General features: G+C 42.3%; 1 protein-coding gene across 6 annotated transcripts in view; it reads right to left on the bottom strand.

Moving 5' to 3' along the window:
• The window catches only part of ppfia2 (PTPRF interacting protein alpha 2), a 152,716-nt gene that overhangs the window by 130,912 nt on the left and 2,873 nt on the right, over positions 1-18,931 (bottom strand). For 5 of the 6 annotated variants that reach the window (XR_008826424.1, XM_056367275.1, XM_056367277.1 and 2 more), the window contains exon 2: positions 12,137-12,395. Coding sequence is in view for 5 of the 6 variants with exons in the window: in XM_056367275.1 (XP_056223250.1) it covers positions 12,137-12,385 (249 nt within the window). In the remaining variant the exon portion in view is untranslated. The remainder of the gene's footprint in view (positions 1-12,136; positions 12,396-18,931) is intronic. The other variant, XM_056367276.1, reaches the window with a different exon arrangement.

Here is an 18,931-nt window from a genome sequence, read left to right as displayed (position 1 = left end):
ACAATCAGACGTTCAAGTAATGCAAAGCAGTGCCACTGAAAAGCTGGGATACACTACATCATGTGAAAGTGATTAGAAACTGTGACATACCAAGCCATGACTTAATTATATCAAGTATCTCTGGTTCATTGACTGCATAACAATGTCATATATACGTCCGACCCACCCCCACAGTTTGGGAAGATGCAGTTATGAAGAGACACAGAGGAACAACTCCTTGGAGAGTGTGGGCAAGTCATTATATTTCACCTTCAAAAATCAAGGACTTCATTCCCGCCCTTGCCACGCAGCGCTTTTGGTGTAGGGGGAAAATCATATATAGGTCGTTTGTTGTTGCTATAAAAAGCTCTACTGTTGAATTGAAGCTTATTTGAGTGAATGCATATGTGGCCTTGGAGGTAGCTGGGGGCAGAGGGGGACATCTGCTCTCAGAGACTCACTCAATGGCTTGTGCTCCTGACGTGACGACGACACTTCCTGGATAATGTTGGCAGCGTTAGAAATCAAAATTAGACAAGTGGTACCGCTCATACAGCTGATTGCTTTACACATGGTCCACAATGACAATGCGTTTTCATTGTGATCATGTTAGCATGCTAGCACCAAGTTCAGCTATGGCTAATGTGAATGTAATTTGTTTTGCAAGTATTTGGTCACAAACCAGTGTATTTGATAAACAGAAAGTTTTACCTGATGATGGTGCTAGATGAAAAGTCGGGGATCACCAAAATTTAATGTTTATACAAAACTTCATGGCAACTTTCAGTCTTGGACCAAAATGGTGGGCTAACTGACTGAAAGCTACCTCACAAGCATGGCTAAAAAGGTAGAAATGATGGAAATGATGTACTCTTTCATTTTTAAAAACAGTAAAAACAGAACCCAAATACCCTTCCATTTCTTATTATTTACAGATAGCAATTACAGATTTCTAATTCTAAACAGAACAACTGGTTTCTACATAGGTGGCTTTAAATCTGTTTGTTTAACCTCTTCAAACTCCAAGTGCTCATTTTAATTTACAGCTTACACTGTTGTGCACATCACTATGTGTGCGATTTCAATATTAGAATCAGTGACATTAGAAATAGCATCATTGACACTAGCAATAAGTATCGCTAATTACAGGCAAATGCTTTGAATAGCTGTGCTTACATGTCATTCACAGATGACGTATTTAGTTGTAGTGCGTTTAATGACTTGCATCTGCAGATGTGTTCATCACGCCACACTATAGGTGGGAGCTGTGATGCAGCAGAAGCAAGGAGCACATCATGGGATCGACTCACTTTGGAGTCCTTGAACAAGATTGTCAGCCGGCGCCAAGAGCCGGTGACATCATGCTCTATTTCTGGCTCTCAAGTGGAGCTAAAAGGAAGAAGCTAAAGAAGCTAAAAGGTATCCATTAATGGGGACCAGCTGCATGGCCAAAACCAGCAGCCCATTTCAGAGACCTGTGCAGCTGCCAAAACTCCAAAAGATTTTTAAAAAATACAAAATATTCCTCATCAGATAACCTACATTTGCTGCAGTGTGTGACATGTTTTGGGGTGTAGTTAAATAAGCACGTCTTGGCTGGATTGGCTTGGATTCAAGTGCTTCAACAGGTAAACCTGAGGAGGTAATATTCGTCAACAGTGGAGGCAAAAATAAACAGATGTAGTTGCTTTTGGAGGATTACGTTTCCAGATCAGCACACTGCGAGGAGCACTAAGTATTGGTCAAAACCTCATTTCACTCTGCTCACTTAAGTGGCTCTCGAGGGACCAGTTCTCTAATTCATTCAGGCGAAGCCAGCAAGCAGTATGAATGTGTGCGAGTGTGTATTTGGGTTTGTATTCGTGAGGATGCGACTGTACGTGTGTGTGTGTGTGTGTGTGTGTGTGTGTGTGTGTGTGTGTGTGTGTGTGTGTGGAATAAGAGTTGAAACTTTCTGTATTTCTTGCCTCAGGGTCTGAGTCATGCCCAAGTTTTTTTTTCCCCACAGAGATGCAAACTCTAATACAACTCCGCTCCTTCCGTTCCACCCACACAAAATACACACTCACACACGTGGATTTTCGCTCACTGGAGGAGATGACATCAAAGAGTTCAGGGTCTGCCTGCCTACACGTTGTCGTTTTTAACGAAACGCAAATGATTCATCATCAAATGTTCTTGGGCACATTTGAAAAAATAAAAACACCTGGAGATTCTGCAATGTATGTCACTGCTTGCTTAGAAGTGGAAAAGAGACTCATGAATGTAAATCATCACATCAAGCTAGAGGCTAAGTTCACCTGACACTTTGCAGGAGACATGCTTGATAGCATAGAAGGGCAATAAATATTTGATGTCTTAAACAAACATGGCACAGGCACTGATTTCATGAAGTGAATTAAACTCCTGAACCACGAACCAGCATGAGTGGCAAAAGTGTTGTTCATATAAACAAAACGTATAAGTATCATAAACTTTTGTTCGTCACAAAGATTATTTTCTGCAATAATCCAAAAGCCAATGTAAAAATCCCGTTGGCTTTTTGTCGAGGGAACCAGGATGATGTCTATGTCTACACAGCAGACACTACAGCAGTCAGTGGGGCTAAAGCCAACTCTGAACCATAGATGAATCTCTGCGCCACAGGCATCTATGGAGTCACTACTGCGACACCAAAATGGAGCAGCATAATTCAGCCTTTACTCAATGAAGCCGGAGACTTCTGCAGCAAAGGACTGTGTATTAAGTATCGAGTTTTCGGCCACAAAGTCAAGAGCAACGAATTTATAACCGATACCCTGCTTGGGCGTGCATCTGTACTTACATTATTCAACTTCCCCTGTCCACTTTTCAGCTTAATACTGGACCAACAGCAGCTTCATTAATCCAGATGTTATCTGGGTCTAGCGAACCCAAAACCTAAAAGAGCTATCACTTAAGATCGAATCCGGGACTGGATGGATCAATTACATTAAAAATCAGGTTTTTCTACTATTCCCCCTGCAGATGCTCCCGCTATTCATTTCTACAAAAGACATGTCAAATGAGGGCCTCCTTTTTTTTTTTTTAGAACTGATGAGGTACGTGAAGAAGCCTTGATTAAAAATGAATACCTTGCAATCGCCAGCTAAAAGCAATAGCTTAGCAGCACCGAAATATTTCATTCTGCAACTGGGTCTGTCATGCTTGAGTAATTACTTCCCGTCTGTAGAGTCATCTCCACAATGCTGCAGGCTGCCTGACTGACTGGTGCTGCATGGCGGCCCCTTTTTCCCTAATAAGTGTGCTTACAGCTTATATTAAACAGTTAACACGTCGCTATCCAGGTATTAATAACATTTTTGATCTCTGGCATGAAAACGTTTCCAAACAGCTTGTTGTTTATTGTCATTTAGTTTAAATTTAGCGTTACAGTAGTTTTCCCAGATTCAAAACGATTTTCATTGGAATAATCCGATTCAATTAATTCATAAATCTTTTAACATATGCCTTTTAGTCTCCCGTGCATACTGTACTCCACTGAAAGCACAGGTTTAAAGGCAGATGTGTGGTTGCATTTCTGGTTTAAAAACAAGGAAGACAGCAAAGAGCTGCAAAGCTGTATGCAAGAAGTGCAGGAAGAAGCTGATGCATGTTCGCAACTCACGATTACCTCATACCTCCATATTATTTCTTGAGCTGCGTGTCCAAACTGTTGGTTGTGTTAAATTAAGAAGTACATTAATGGTTTGGGGTCCATTTGTAATGTAAATATTGATATTTGTAATAATACACCAGGTTAGAGGAGCGATTTACAGCATTGGTTCTCTGAAGATCTCATTCGTATCTAAGCAGCACTGTTATTGTAACTGAAATGTCTCTGACTGAATCAAAATACCCACCGATTTCATTCTCTTTGTCCATTAAATATGAATAGAAAAGAATCTGGACAGAACTAATTAATGCGCCACAGTGTAGCAGTGAGGAACTCCTCTCGCCTGCCATGTTTAATGCAGTGTATTTAGATACTTAGAAATGACTGCAATCAGTGATTCTTGACTATTCTTCATATATGATTCTGCGAACACTGAAGAGAAATGAAGCGGCTGGTTTTGTTTCACTCTGAGCACCTTTTCTATCATCTTTGTGGCTATGAATAAAAAAATAAAAAAAATTAGTAAAAAAAAAAACCCAAAATGGATTCACATACAGTATTAACCAGTCAGACCCAAAGCTCTGAAAGTATTAAATTCAACCCTGCCTTCTAGCATGGTGGTGATGAAAGTTTTCAGAGGTATTTTGCATTTTGCAGCATCAGCTTCATTATGTCATTAGAGACAAATGTGGTTAACACACTGGTTTCTTCCGGAAATATCAAATCAAGTGAACCAGTTAAAAGCAGCTTGTCTGTGGTGACTCCGGCGCCAGAATGGGACCAATCTCATGCAGGAAAAGATGCTGAAACTGTGCAGCAGCTCAGAATGTTCAATTTACTCTCTTCTGTGCGGTTTTTACATCTGCCTAACTTCAACTTGTAGAATTTAAAGACCTTGTATGCAAGCAGCTGCTGTTTCCTTGTTATGCTGATGTACAGTTCGCTGCAACTTCCTGACTTTACAGCACTCTGGTGCCCTACTGTGCTGTTCATTAGAGAGATAATTACATCTGCAGGAGATCCTCCTGCACTGCCTTGTCACCTTGGCGTGTCTGATCAGAACCCCTTCTTCCGTTTCCCCCCGGCAACCCACTGTCAGACAACGGTCACCCAGCACCCAGCGCTTGGCATCAGCACTAGCAGCGATGATTCATCTGGGGGTAGGAGGAGGAGGAGGACTAGATCTGTCTCCCTAATCAGACCCTAACCTTTCAAGGGTATTGATCAAGCAGCTCCGTCAGAGACATTACAGACACTCGATGCATGCGGTGTGTGCCAAGGGCCCATCCCTATTTCTGTCGATCTGGAGAAGATTAAAGAGAGAGAAGAATTAAGGGAAGGGAAGAAAAACAAGGCTTTGGGGGTAAATTGAGCAGAAAAACGAGGCTTTAGTTTGCAAATCAACGCTTGCGAGACAGGAAGATTGGAAAATTCACCACAACTGTCTATCACAGTGGATGTCAGACAAAACATGGCCGTGCCAAGGACATCAGTAAATGAACTCCCACATGTATTCCGAAGCTAAAAGTCATTACTGGTAAAGTCTTAGTGTAGCTTGTCTTACTGCACATGCATCAGCCGCACATCTAGCCTGCAGGCGGCATGAACTGGGGCACAAACAATAACAGTAATCATGGAAAATCATGTGCTGCTCTGGCAGAGGAGACCAGCTGACTGGCTGACTGCTGGAGCCCAGAGGGCCTCCTGTGCAAGCAACAGAGAGATGGGGAGGGGAGTGGGATGGAGGAAGAGGAGAATTGAGAAGAAGGAAAAAAACAAAAAGAACAAACAAACAAACAAACAAACATCAGGAAGCAAAGAGGAGCAGGATCCACCTCCCATCCTCGATAAACTTAGTCATCTTCGTTTCCACACTCTGCCCTTGTCACGGGGGTTCACCGTCTCCCCTCCCTCCTCCCTCACTCCCATCACTACTGGTTCACCACGTACCCCCATGGAGGTCCGGGAGTGGTACAGCCCATGACTACAAACCTTCATTTGGCAATATTGGCTGATGCTTTAAGAAGGATGGGAGGACGTGACTGTGGACCCTTTGACAAATGGTTGTGTCATGTATGATTAATAAACGGGGGAGGGGGGCGGTGTTATTGACTTAAAGCATGCTGCTAATGACCAGATACTAGAGATATACATAGTCCTCACCCTTTAGATAAATCCACTACTGCCGTTTAATGAAACTGTAATTGCTGTGTGAAATCAAAGCATCTCTCCAGGCTCAATCAGCCCTTTGTATAAGAGACGTTGCAGGAAGAGACACTGTTGTAATTTCAACCGAAGCCAGTAGGATGGTCATGAATGAACAAACCACAGATCAATTGGCTGCCCTGTACAGTAATCTAGTGCAGTCTTAGCTTTCATTACAACATCGGTGTGCCGTGTGTCTGTATGTGTGTGTGTGTGTGTGTGTGTGTGTGTGTGAGATCAATTGGCTGGTGTTTCATTACTGTCTGGCTGGGGAGAGAAAGCTCTCGCATCAACGTCTGCGTGGATCTGAGGCCGTGCTGTTGGTCCAGCAGGTGAGATTCACACATCCACACTGACCCACGCATTCAGGTTCTGAATCTAAATGTGAATAAAAAAAGTGTGATTTTTTTTTTTTTGTTGTAATCTCTTAATGATAAAAATCAAAAAGAAGGGAGAGTTCACAGTATGAAACTGGCTGTCTTTCTACGACTATAACACCTCTGTAAAATCGCAGAGCAGTGACCGTGATGCAAACCTGCTCACTTCAAAAAGGCAAGTCACGTGTCTCGTGGACATATTTGTGCCCCACTTCACATTTACAGCCTTACAGAGCCGGTTCCATTGTCATTTCATGTGTTTTTATTCCCTTTACAACATCTAAAAAGGTCAGCTGGGCTTCTGGTGTTCCCGACCAAGCTGAAGTGCACCTGTTCACCATCCAGGATCACGAAATACCATGGTCACAATGAAAGGAAAAATAAAGAGTGTGTTAACCAGAGTTTGTTTTGTCTTTCACCTTCTTAATGTTCAATTAAACTAGTAAATTATTATCCAGAGCATCTCCTCCTATGTCCAAAACTTCAGTTTGTGTTTGCCAAAGACGACAGCTTGGTGTCGCTGACCAGAATCAGCAGGAGTGGACGCTGCTGTGGAGAACATCAGCAGCAACAGCAGCAGCCTTCATCAGGCCATGTTTGGCAACAGTAAATAAACAGCATGGGGAGAAGACTCCCGCATCCCCTCAGGGCCCTTTGAGTACAGTAACGCACAGCTGAGTGCTCCGGAGAACGCTGCCTGTCTGCCAGCCTGCCTGCCTGTGTCACGATACGGGGAGTTGGGGGATGGGAGGAGGGTCACATGTGCGCGGTGCTTTAGGCTTTGGGTTGTCTGCATGCTTTACGTGTCTTTCCCTATTTCTTTCTCTGAATAGAGTCCATAGAGTACTAGTGGGGAGTCTTTGTGCGAGCGGAGTGACTCCAAATTCACTGTAGCAGAGGAAACAAGCCAGAATAATGCGTCAAAAGGGCGAAACACCAGGCTTTCGGATGACAGTGGTACCCCTCAATTCCCAGAGAGGCTCATAGTTAGAGGCAAGAAGAAAGTGTTTGCAATAAAATATATTTTGCATTAGGAGCAGAAAAGTGGCTGAGGGGTAAATCCATTGCTTTGTTTGCCAAGAAGACTTTACCCACCTGTTAAACATTCAGTGATGCATCATACAAATATTAAACTGAGGGCAGTTTAACAAGGATAGTCTCTTCAGTGTTGATGTTGCTGGATGTCTGGCTATAGACTGGAGGTTATATTTTATATATATTTTAGACTCAAACACTCAAACAATCTGAGCACCAATGTTCATTATACCAGATGGCCATGTTAATAATAATAATATAAAATGCAATCACTGTAGAAATAAGTTTCCTCTATGTTTCCACTCTCAAAAGGAATACAGTACTCCATCAAAAATGTTTTGAGCACCAAATAATCAACTCCCATAGGCTTGAAATATGGCTCTGAACAGTATGAAAGTATATTCTTTATCCTCCAAACAATTGTTGCTTATTCAATAAATCATGAAACACATTACATCCCATAAAGCTTCAAAGCTAGTAGGCAAAGTTGTGTTTGGGATAGTGCTGTCACAATATCAGAGTTTCAAAGGAGCTTTTTGAGTTTTGTTATTGCTACATAGCCAATGTTAGCATTAATAGCTGTTTACTTAACTGTCTAGAAGAAATGTTGCGAGTTCAGCATCAAACTAAATATCTTTACTCGTCAAAAGTTGTCTCTAGCAGTGGAAAGCAACCCTCTTGTTTTGCTTCTGTTTCTATAACATCCTCTACTGAAGTTAGCATGCTAACCAGCTAGCCCCGGCCCGGTTTGCCCCTCTCATCACTTTCCGATACCGAGTCACTGTAGTGTCCAGTCTGCTCCAGATGTATTAACCTGTTGTCTTGTAAACGCAACAATGGCTGAAGCTCTTGGCAAGAACTGTAAGTAAACACTTGTTAATGCTAACGTTGGCTATGTAGCATTAGCAAAACTTACAAATAGCTTCTTTAAGGCATGATCATTGTGGCCAAAAGAATTCACGACAGTGATATTATCGCGATATCTATAGAAAATAAATAAATAGATAAATAATAATTCTATCAGTCAAATTGATCTTTAACTTTGTTCATTGTGTGTTTTGCCTCTTTTTTGGTAAATGAATTACACTGAAATACAAGTGCACAACTGTACAAGAGTGCACAAAAAGAATAGTTACACTGAATGGACAGTGAAGTGGTAACTAGATGAATTGGAAAGGCTTATTATGGAAGAGCGATTTGAGAAGTTTTGATGGACTATTGCTACTCCAGGTTATCGCTATCAGAGTAATTTCTAATTGCTAGAAATTCAGTCAACAAAGCTACAAACTTTCCAGACCTACTACAGGTGAGTAATTGAGACTTAAAAGATGACGTTGAAGTCAGAAGCTCATCAATGTACACGGGGCATGTCATGCAACTAATGGGTGTATGACAGATATATGGCTAATGGTTGCCTCTGTCATTCTCCTGCTCGGTGACAAAATGGCCTGATGAAAAGTAGAAGGAGAAGACAAGGGACAGTGGGTGAGGATGAAGGAATCAGGGATTGTTATGCATGTAAGGAGTGGGGGGGGGGGGGGGGGGGGTGTTGCCTGGAAGCGTCGAGCGGGGACGGCGAATGTCACTCCGATCAGTCGAAAGTGTCATGATGTGAAGCGGAGCCGTGACCTCTGATGGAGAAGGGAGAAAAACAGAGGAGAGGAGGAAGACACAAGACGCAAAGCGCAACATAGCAGAAAAGGCAGTGACAGCAGAAACAGGGAGAGGAGGAAAGGGGGAAGAAGAAGAAAAAGGAGGAGAGGAAGAAGAGGGAGGGAAGTTTGTGGTGGGCCAGCGCCTAATCCTGCCAGTGCTCGGGGCTTCAGGAACAGAGGAGGGATATCAGTAAAGACACATTCACAGCCTGCCTATCGCCTAAATGAGGCCACTTCTGTCTTTATAAGAGAAGCTCTGCTGCTTCTCTTCTCATTTGCCACCTCCTCTGCAATCACACACGCAGAGTGGTGAAAGACCTGGAAGCTATCTATTGCCCTCTTTAAGAATCCCACTACATGATTATCTGAGCATTGTTCCACACGGCTGGTCGCCCTAAAATTGCCGCAAAATTACATCTGTACTAAAGAAGTGTGGTTATAAAAGAAGTGTCATATTCAGTAAAATCATTACAGCCTCATCAAGAGCAAAGACATTCATGGCATACCAGCACAAAGGTGATGACTGCGTCTGTGAAATAAGCTCTTTCTTATTGTCCAAAAAGGCAGAAGCTGCGAGTGCAATTCTTATCTGCATATTAAACAGAAGCACAACGAGGCCACTTTTCCCTTGGCTAAATGCCTCTGTGCAATCATCCAGGCCTAACAAACCTCTTCATTAACCATTAGAGTAATATTGATATCATACAGGCCCCAATAAGACACCGTCAGATTAATTAATGGAAACGTTTGTGCCAAGGATGTCGCTAGGAGGATCCCAATCACATCGGAGTGACATCTAATTTAAGCCAGGGTGCCAGGAAAAGCACCAGAACGGTATGTCAGCTCTTGTCATTACACAATGACAACCAATACATCACCACAGCAGCGCCACCACAGCAGAGCCTTTACTGCCGGTGGACACGAGTGAAATTGTCTGATAATGGAAATGTTATTTCACTTTGGCAGCCCTCGGATGCTCTCCTCTGGAAACGGAACGGTGGGAATGTTTAGACAGGAGAGAAAGAATCTCACATTTGCTGTTCTAACAAGAATGGGGAAAGACGTAAATTCGAATATGGGACAAGGGAGGTAAGATTAATGTCCGTTCTATTCGGCGTGTACGATCCTGGAAGGATAGTGCTTAAGTTTTCCCTTTTTTTTGGCTTGTACTCTCACCTGTATATTATGTCCACGGTTTAACTTCTGAAGGAGATAAAAGCCCTGAGGCTAAAGTATGAGCTGGAGGCCAGAGTTCGAAACTACAGCTTGACACGAATGAAAACTGTAGCACTCTGGTAAAGGCATATTTATAACATCTCAACAGGAGCTCTCCAACACTTCAGAATGAAGAGGTGTAAGTGGGTTAATTCAAATTATTCCAAAGGCCATGGGGCAAGAAGAAGAAGAAGTAGAAGAAGAAGAGAATCATTTTTTGGCTGGATTAATTCAAAATAGGAAGTATCATTTTAACACTTCAAACCCCTTTTAAGCCTTAATGTGAGATCACACCAAAGCTAATACAGACGCAGTGTGTGCCCAGCCTGCGTCTCTGAAACTATGCGGATTACTGTGCTATCGGTGGGCACCGCCTGCGAACAAAGTCCTCTCCTCTCCACCAGCAAAACCTCCAGAGTCTTCTGGAATGAGAGTGGGGAGAGAGACAGAGAGGGAGAGAGAGAGAGCGTGTGACTAGAATTACTGACACACTTTCCGAAAGTGCTAATCTCCGCTTACTGTAGGAATTATTACGTAAGACTTTTATTTTTTTTTCTCCATATTTTTGCTAAAACGTGAGCAAGTGGAAGATTTCCACCAAGTTTCACTGGTATACAGAGGCAACTGTGCAGCGTCATCCAACCAACATGGTTGAACATTGAATGGGCTGTGAATGTGGTGGTGCAATTTAAGCACAAGTGTAGCAAAATCAACACACATAGGAATATGCCATTTGGTGTATTCTTTAAACAAGGTGCTTTATAAAACAATCTAAATTCACTGGGAGTCCGAATGGTAATTAGAAAAAATAAATAAATGTTTTAAGGACACAAAGAAATAACCCAAATTCCCATTTTTTAATGAACTCTCTTGCATGATTTGATTTGAAATTAATGAGACTCACTGATTTGGAAATTTTTCTTAAAATAATGACACTGGAAGACACAATGTTTGTGCCATGTTCATGTAAGCGTGATCAAGTAATGTACTATAAATTAAAAGTTAATTACACAAAGTTTCAATGAGGGATACTGCTGGGGAAGAATATATTTCACACTGCTCTTATTGCAAATTGTAGCCCATCCAATAAAAGCGGCTATAGGGAATTTAAATGAGAACAAAGTGTTGCAGCATGTTGTGGAAATTCTTCTCGTGTGTTTGAGAGTTGGTATTTTTATTTTAATTCATGCACCACACGGAGAAGGACTCTGTGGTTGCTCTCTGAGAAGGATCTTGAGACTGCATGCAGAACCGTGCCGTGCTGATGTACCCCTCCAGCCATCATCCTCACCACCTGTGTGCCAGTCATCTCTTTATAATGGAAAACACCCCCAAAAATATCACCCAGTGATCTCTCCCAGTCCTCCTCCACCTATTTCCTGACAAAGCAGTACCAGTATCACTCACATAAAACTACATGATACATCAGCTCCAACAAGTTAATTTCCCATAAACCTCATACTAACACAACAACACAGAAGAGAGATTTAAAGAGTCCAAGGTGCAAATGTACTGTGCGGGCAAAATACACCAAACAAAGTAATTTAATACAACTATTTGATTGCAATACTCCTGGCAAATAACACACTGTAAGTCAAAGACAGGTGTCCTGGTAGCCTACAGTTTAAGACACATACCATATAACTATAACATCCTGAGTTCAGGTCCAGCCACAGAGCTTAGTTGCATGTCTTAGTCCCATCTCTCCCGTCTATATCTACACTATCAGTCAATAAAGGCAAAAATGCAACAAGAATATCTTTTCTCAGACAAGACTGGGTCAAAACCTAGTATGTGGCTGTAGTTTATTTGCCGTAATGGAGGCGGGGCTCAGTGTATTGGAAGCGCTCCTCCGCTTCCCTGCAGTTCCTGAGCAGCTGGGAAAGCAGAGCGGCTTGGTAGACTGCGGCTTGACTCTCCGCTGAGCAGTGGTGGAAATGCCATCATTCAATCAGTCAGGGACATTCGTGATTATAGGGCTGGCCCCACTGTTACGGTCCAACCAAAAAGTCAAATACAGCACCAGTGCGGCTTACCTGTGGCAGGGCGGAGCTGAGCTGACGCTGCAGCGAGTCACGGTCGTAGATGACGTCCTGAAGATGTTGCTGGGCCAGCCCGAGGCTCTCCTGGGTTTCCCTCAGCGTGTCCAGCAGCCGGTCCCTCTCGTCCAGCATGTTGACCATCAGCTGCTCAAAGTGGGAGTCCGGGTCCGAGGCGCTGCTCTGAGAGCCGCGCTGGCTCAGCGCCGTGTCCTCGCTGATGGTCGGCATCACCTCGCACATCATCTTGGCTCTGCTGGAGAGGAGGGAGACCAGAGATTAGAAAGAGTTTTGAAATTAAATGAAGATTTATTTGACCCCCTGGTTGGGAACCAGGGGTCTTAGACTCAATTTAAACTTCCAAAGTATATAAGATGACAAGATTCTAAATTAAAACTACAAAAATGTCTTGTTGCATTTATACCAAATCAATTTTAATATCTTAATGGGATTCAGGCTCAAAATCAGAATTAGGATTACGTTAATGATAAGAAAGAGGATCTTTAGATTTATAGCAAAACAAATGTGTGTGTGTCAGAGTCTACTACATGTGTGAATATTACTGTTTGTATAGCTATGTGTATGTGATTGGGCCTGACACAGTTGGAGCTCGGCTAAACGTCACCCTGGCGTTTCAAAGCTGTAGAGACGTCTTGGGAGGCTGGGCGTTCTGCCCTAGATTTCATGCTTGTGCTGTTTAATGGGCCAGCCCAGATCGAGTTGCATAATACACCATATCTATGCTATGGTGGATATGTGAAGCCATATTCAAGCTTCCCTGAGGGACATCAGAGAGCCTCAGGAGTCATCCAAACTGGGGGGACTAAAGTGGGGTTTGCACCATCACGCATTTTTATCATGTGTTGAAACAATAAGCCACAAAAAGTAATGGGTTATAAAGATGTAAACAGGTGAGGCAAACATTAAAACTAATAGCCTACTCCATTGACAGAAGCTAAGTCATTTTGGAAAATATAATAAGTTGCTTTCTTTCCATGATTTAATATAAGTTTTGCCCCTGTGCATTGAGAGGAAAGAGCTTCCCATACATGTTTAGCCTAGCTTACCACAGATGCAGGAAGCTAAACAGCCTTCATCAAAACAGAAAAAAACATGCCTTCAAACTGTACTAAAATTGTCATTTTTACTTATTGCATCTAATTAACTAGCAAGCAAGTCACCGAAACATCCAAGAATCACCCGGTTTTCAGACAGAGTTGTGGAGTTGTGTGAAGCTAGCATCCTCAGTAGCTTACTTGTGACATCTTGTTTTCACATACTGGTGCCAACTAAACTGCTCATTGAAGCAGTGTATTATTTTTTCTCTCTACAATACAAGAAGGAGTATGTGAATATGATTTTTCAGTTTTTAAGTTGTGGGAAGGTACAATGCTATGCTAGCTATCCCCGCTGTTTACAGTCTTTGCTTGAAGCTAGGCTAACTAGCTGTAACAAGCTTTCTATTGCATGCAGAAATTAAATCGAAATAAATCTTCTCGTATAACTCACAGTACAGCAAATAAGTCCAAATATATCCCTTTAAAGTTTGAATATTAAATTTCTTAATAGCTAGATACACCACAATGTCACAAAAATAGCATAGGCTACAGTCATTTAGCTGGCACCAAACACTGTCAAAAACCACGATTGATGCTATAAGCTAGCATCAACAGCAAAGTTAAATATATTTTGAACCTATTCAGCCTTCCAGAAAAATATTTAAAAACGTCACTTGCTCAATCTTCATACAACATTGTTTTAAAAGCCTAAAAACAACTTTGACACTTACAGGTTGATGATTATTTCAAATTAACCGTAACAACAGACCTTAGTCACTCAGTGTGCTGACCCGGGCCAGGTTTATTTAGTGAGGTTTCTATCACCCATTGCCCACACTTGGTCCCCTCTGGGTAGGTTATAATGGCAGGTCTGTGTCTCAGCATGTTCTGGCAGTAAAGCCGGGGTCTCCCATATCTTCTCCAGGCACCCGGCCAGACTCCCACCAGCTCACCATTCAGCCACCATCCGCTGCCGTTTAGATCTGAGAGGCCAGAGCCTGCGTGCTGCTTGGCTGGACACGACGCACATGCCAGCCTTCGCTCGGACTGGAGAGGGGGCCAGCCGGAGGACGGACTGGGACATCAGTGGTGCATTTTAAGTAGAAGGTAGTGGTTTATTCCTGACTATGGCTCAACACATGTTAGTTGTGTGCAGAGAGGAAGGTGCCGGTTGTATAAAAATGCATTGGAATCTGGCATTAGGCAGTGGATATGAGAAAGGATTATAGGGCACAAGTGTTGCTGCTGGTTGCAGTGGTTTGTGTGCCTTTTAACAACCATTTAAAAAGGAAAAATTCACCCTTGAGTAATTTTTAACTAGGAAAGATTGGCGACTGGTGACTGGTGTTGTCATTGTCCATTAAGCTAACAAATGAAAACTGAAAACTTCAGTTAGCGATTTCCATGTGATTTCGAAATGCAAAATGGCAGCTATGGTTGCTCTTGTTGCCAGATTGAGAAGGGTTAACGCTGAAATTTGACCTTTACATTTGATCTTTTAATCACAACCTCTCCTTGAACACAATCACACTGCACTTGTCCCCACAATGCACCAACGAAGACAAGACGCCCTGAAATGCCAGACACATTTTTGTTGTTTAATGGCGTTTTATTTCTGCTTTAAGCAGCGTGGAGAGCAAAGTGTATTGAGGATGTTTTTTTCTGCTTCATGGCACATACAATCTCCTTTTGTCCTGTTCCTGCCACTTATGCTTTGATCGCGCCGTGACTGCTGTTTAAATCATTTCTGTCTATGAAAAATCAATCGATACGGAGCAAAAGTCCACCGACTGATCTGCTTTTTGTCTGCACCCTTAGACACATAAAGCAGCTTTTCTGAAAACTGACAGCAAGCCATATCACTCAGTGAAACATTTATCCGCTTAATTGTGCCATTCAAAAGGCACCAGGCTTGTCTCTTATTTGAACTTGAGATTTGGAAAAAGGTACAGAAATAAAGCTTGTCTTACAAGGCTGTGACACAAAATGAAGTGATCAACAGCCACTGCTTTCCCCCAGCATTTTCTTTTCTGTGCTGCTCAACATTTGACAAATACTGCTTTTAGAGGGCAGCAAGTCATTCGTTTCTTTCTAGTGAAGGGCAGGCAGGCAGTGGTGATGACAGGTAGGAGTTACTGTGATCCTCTTGGATAGATACACACTAATCACCCACAGTGGGCAGTGTGAAGAATGTGCAGACTGAGAGCTCTTATTACCAGCTGGGATGCAGATGTTGTCTAGATTGCGCTTGCTAACAGTGACAATACTATTTCCTCACAACTTGACAGCCAATTTGACCCCCATTAAAATAGCTATTTGGTCAACAGTTATGCACAGAGCCTGAAACAGAATGACTACTGATAGAGAGTCGTTCTATGCACATTTCCTCTGCAATGCAACATCACGGCACATTATGATAATGTACACCAGGGAATCTGCCCTCAAATTTGACGAGCATGTCAGACTTTGGCTTAGCATAAATGCATGTCTAATAATGAATATGTAAGATTTTTATCTGTCAATGTGATACTCGTGGAGAGAAATTGGTACTTGTAGCAATAGACATAAGAATGTTGGATCAACAAGACGAAGCTTAAGTGACTGAATGCGGCGCGCCTGGTTAAAGATGGTAAATGTGAGGCTAAAATTATGCAGGAGTCACGGGAGGGAGGAACAGCAACACGCTCAATTGAACACATGCAATAAGAAATGCACACAGACAGACAGGCAGGGATCATTGGGCTTTTCTTTCCATGCCATATGCCAATCAATGAATTATTCAGGGGGGTAGGAGTGAGGTTTTTCTTCCCAATCAGTGCAACAAATCCAGAGCGCCCTTTTTCTTTTTTTTTTTTTTAAACTGCCTAGCAGCCTCATCAAAGCTCGGACACCTGGCTGAAGATTCAAGTCTAGCTGGCAGCACAAACTTGCTGAGCTAACCTGAAACAAGCATAAAAGTGCAGCCGATGCTTAACATGATCAAATCATGAAGAGATCAAGTCGAAACCTTAACCCAAATCATGCACAGTCCTTTTATGGGGAATTCCAGGACACTGCGCTTTTAAAACCCAATCCAAAAATGACGTATTTATACTTGTGAGCACAAAGGTATCGAAAAGGAAAATTCTTTTCTCATAGTGTTACAGTTTATTTGCCATGACTTTTTCCCTAGCCATAAACGTGTCAGCACAGTTGAGACTAGAGATGTTCCGATGCCGACACCTGAACTTAAGTATCCGCCGATACCACTGCGTTAAGGTGTATACTAACTAGTATGGATGTGATATGATTGCTTTCGTTTTATGGCATGGCTCCAGTTACACCCTTTGTAAAACATGAACAAATACATGAATGCCATAGAATCTTTCTTTTATCACCTTATTTGACTGTCTTCGCTGCTCTAAAACAGTTCCCAGTGGCTGCACAGTGTCACTTCCTGTATAGGCTACTGTTTTAGAGCAGCGAAGAAGAACTGACTTCCAGGGAAAAATACAATTTTTATCCAGGTGTGAAACTTTAATGAAGTTTAATAAATTACGTGGTGTCAGATCGGACCATAGACTTGCGTACTTGCCAATACCCAATCCAGAATTTTATGTGGTATTGGAGGCATCTGGGACTAGTATTGGTATCAGAACAACTCTAGTTGAGACAAACTAGTTTGTAACTAGTTAATAATAACGGACAGGTATGTGGAAAGGGGGTTTGAAACACTCTTTGATCACTGACAAACCTTTTGGTAGAAGCATACTGACAGCTTTACCATACTGTAGTTGCCATTGGCAGAAAGTGCGAATTTTAAAAACATTGACATTATTCAAGAGTGCTTAGTTCATCCCATTTTCTGCCAAATGAAGGACTGTAGAAGCTGATTTTATTTGCTTATAAGTATTGATTCTTCACCTCAACTGTAGCTAATTAAACTCGGTGAAAAGGACAAACAGGGGGAGGACGACAAAATGAATGATGATCCCCTGGTACTTGAGATTTCCCTGAAGTAAAAGTGACGCAGGCAGCGAACTATCTAAACAGGACAGATGTAAATTTTGCCACTTATGTAGAACCACTCCATTTTGGCAAGAACAAATCAGCAAGCTGCAGCTAATTTTCCTGAATGTCTTAAGTTAATCTCATTAATGGGAACAATTGTGCGAGTTAGATAAGGAGCAGCACACAAAAACAGCAGTATGTTCCTGTAGCTGTATATGGCCAAATTCAGCACTATTCACCACCTGGGAAACATCTAAAGGCGTGTGGAGCTCGAGCGCATGCAGAACAGGCAGAGGACTGAACATGACACTCTGTGGCTTTTGAGATAAGCTGTGCTACTGTACGCTTGTTCAGCTGACTATGGAGGGACTAAAATAAAACCGGCATTACTTAATACTGCGTTTAAAGCTTTGTTACCATCAAGCATGGAATTCATAACTTTCTCATTGAGCAAGGAGATGGTCATTTAGAAATGAGTTAAAAAAAAAGAAAGAAAGAAGAGCCAATTAAAGACTGAAGGTCAATTTATCAAAGGTTTTTAACACTCTGTTATATTCAAGCTCATTTCCTCACAACATGAATAAGAGTGCACAACCATATTGTTTTGATGGTAATGCACTACACTTGAAGCGGTACCAGAAGCAATGGGCTGATTATACACGTCGTTTTGTGGCTGCCAGGGGAGCCGACTACTGAGAAACTCCACTTTTAAATAATGTCTGTGTTTGATTTTTTGGCATGCCGCTGAGCACAAAGTGCATCTACAGGCTGCGCCGATGAGCTCAAAAGGTAATGGAGAAACTGTTGCACGGCCACTCTTTCCCACTCTGGCATTCATATCGGGCCGACAGTTGGAGAAAAAGAGTGACACAGCATTTTTTGTGAATGGAACGGGCCAGATTGCATGGTACACTCATAGTGCTGAGAAATCCCATTCATATGGTTCCCCTGCACCAGAGAGACTTCTGACAACCAAGAAACAGCACTGCCAAGGAAACAATTCAAGTCTATTTGATTTCAATTGCTGCCACAGGGACATAGAGCAGCACTCAGACTGGTGTCTACCGAGTATTAACTCATCTCCAACACTGCAAAGGCTGACCTGCATCGCTTTGACACTCTGGGGTGACGCAACAGTCACACATGATGAAAGATTAATACTGATGCTAATTGATGTGGCTCATTTGAAACCCATCATCACTGCAACATAGTGAAATGCTCTTACATACCGAAAGAATGACAAAGGTTCAGCATGTTCTCCTGAGGCTGTGATATCTGCAGTGTCATGTAGCTGGTGTCATGCAGGGCCGCACTGTAGCTGCCACTGAGGACACTCTGGTCACTTCCTCTGTGTTTTTTCTGGGAATTTGAGGATCTTTTGTGACCTGAGTGCTCTTCAAATGAAAGTTAAACATGGTCTTGAGATGCTCACAATCTCCATTCTGTTCCATTAATTATTGCTACCGCCTTGGATCTTTTTAACTGGTTTTGTAATGCGTCTGTAAGTATTCAAAAAATGCTCTATAAATAAAATGCATTTTTATTATTGAATGTTACACATGGCCTCAGTTCAAAGGGGTTATTTGTAAGTTTTCTCTGCCACCGAACATGGAGTGGGTGGTGGTGATTGTCGCTTGGCAAGAGCTTCAGCCATTGTTGTGTTTACAAGACAAGAGGTTATAATACACCCTCTAAGCAGAGCTACATCAGGGCAGATTGGAGGTTACAGTGAGTCGCTATCAAA

Source organism: Seriola aureovittata, chromosome 22, assembly GCF_021018895.1.
Source record: "Seriola aureovittata isolate HTS-2021-v1 ecotype China chromosome 22, ASM2101889v1, whole genome shotgun sequence".
NCBI lineage: Eukaryota > Metazoa > Chordata > Actinopteri > Carangiformes > Carangidae > Seriola > Seriola aureovittata.
Note: the sequence above shows the minus strand (reverse complement) of the source record. Positions and strands in the feature narration are given on the sequence as shown.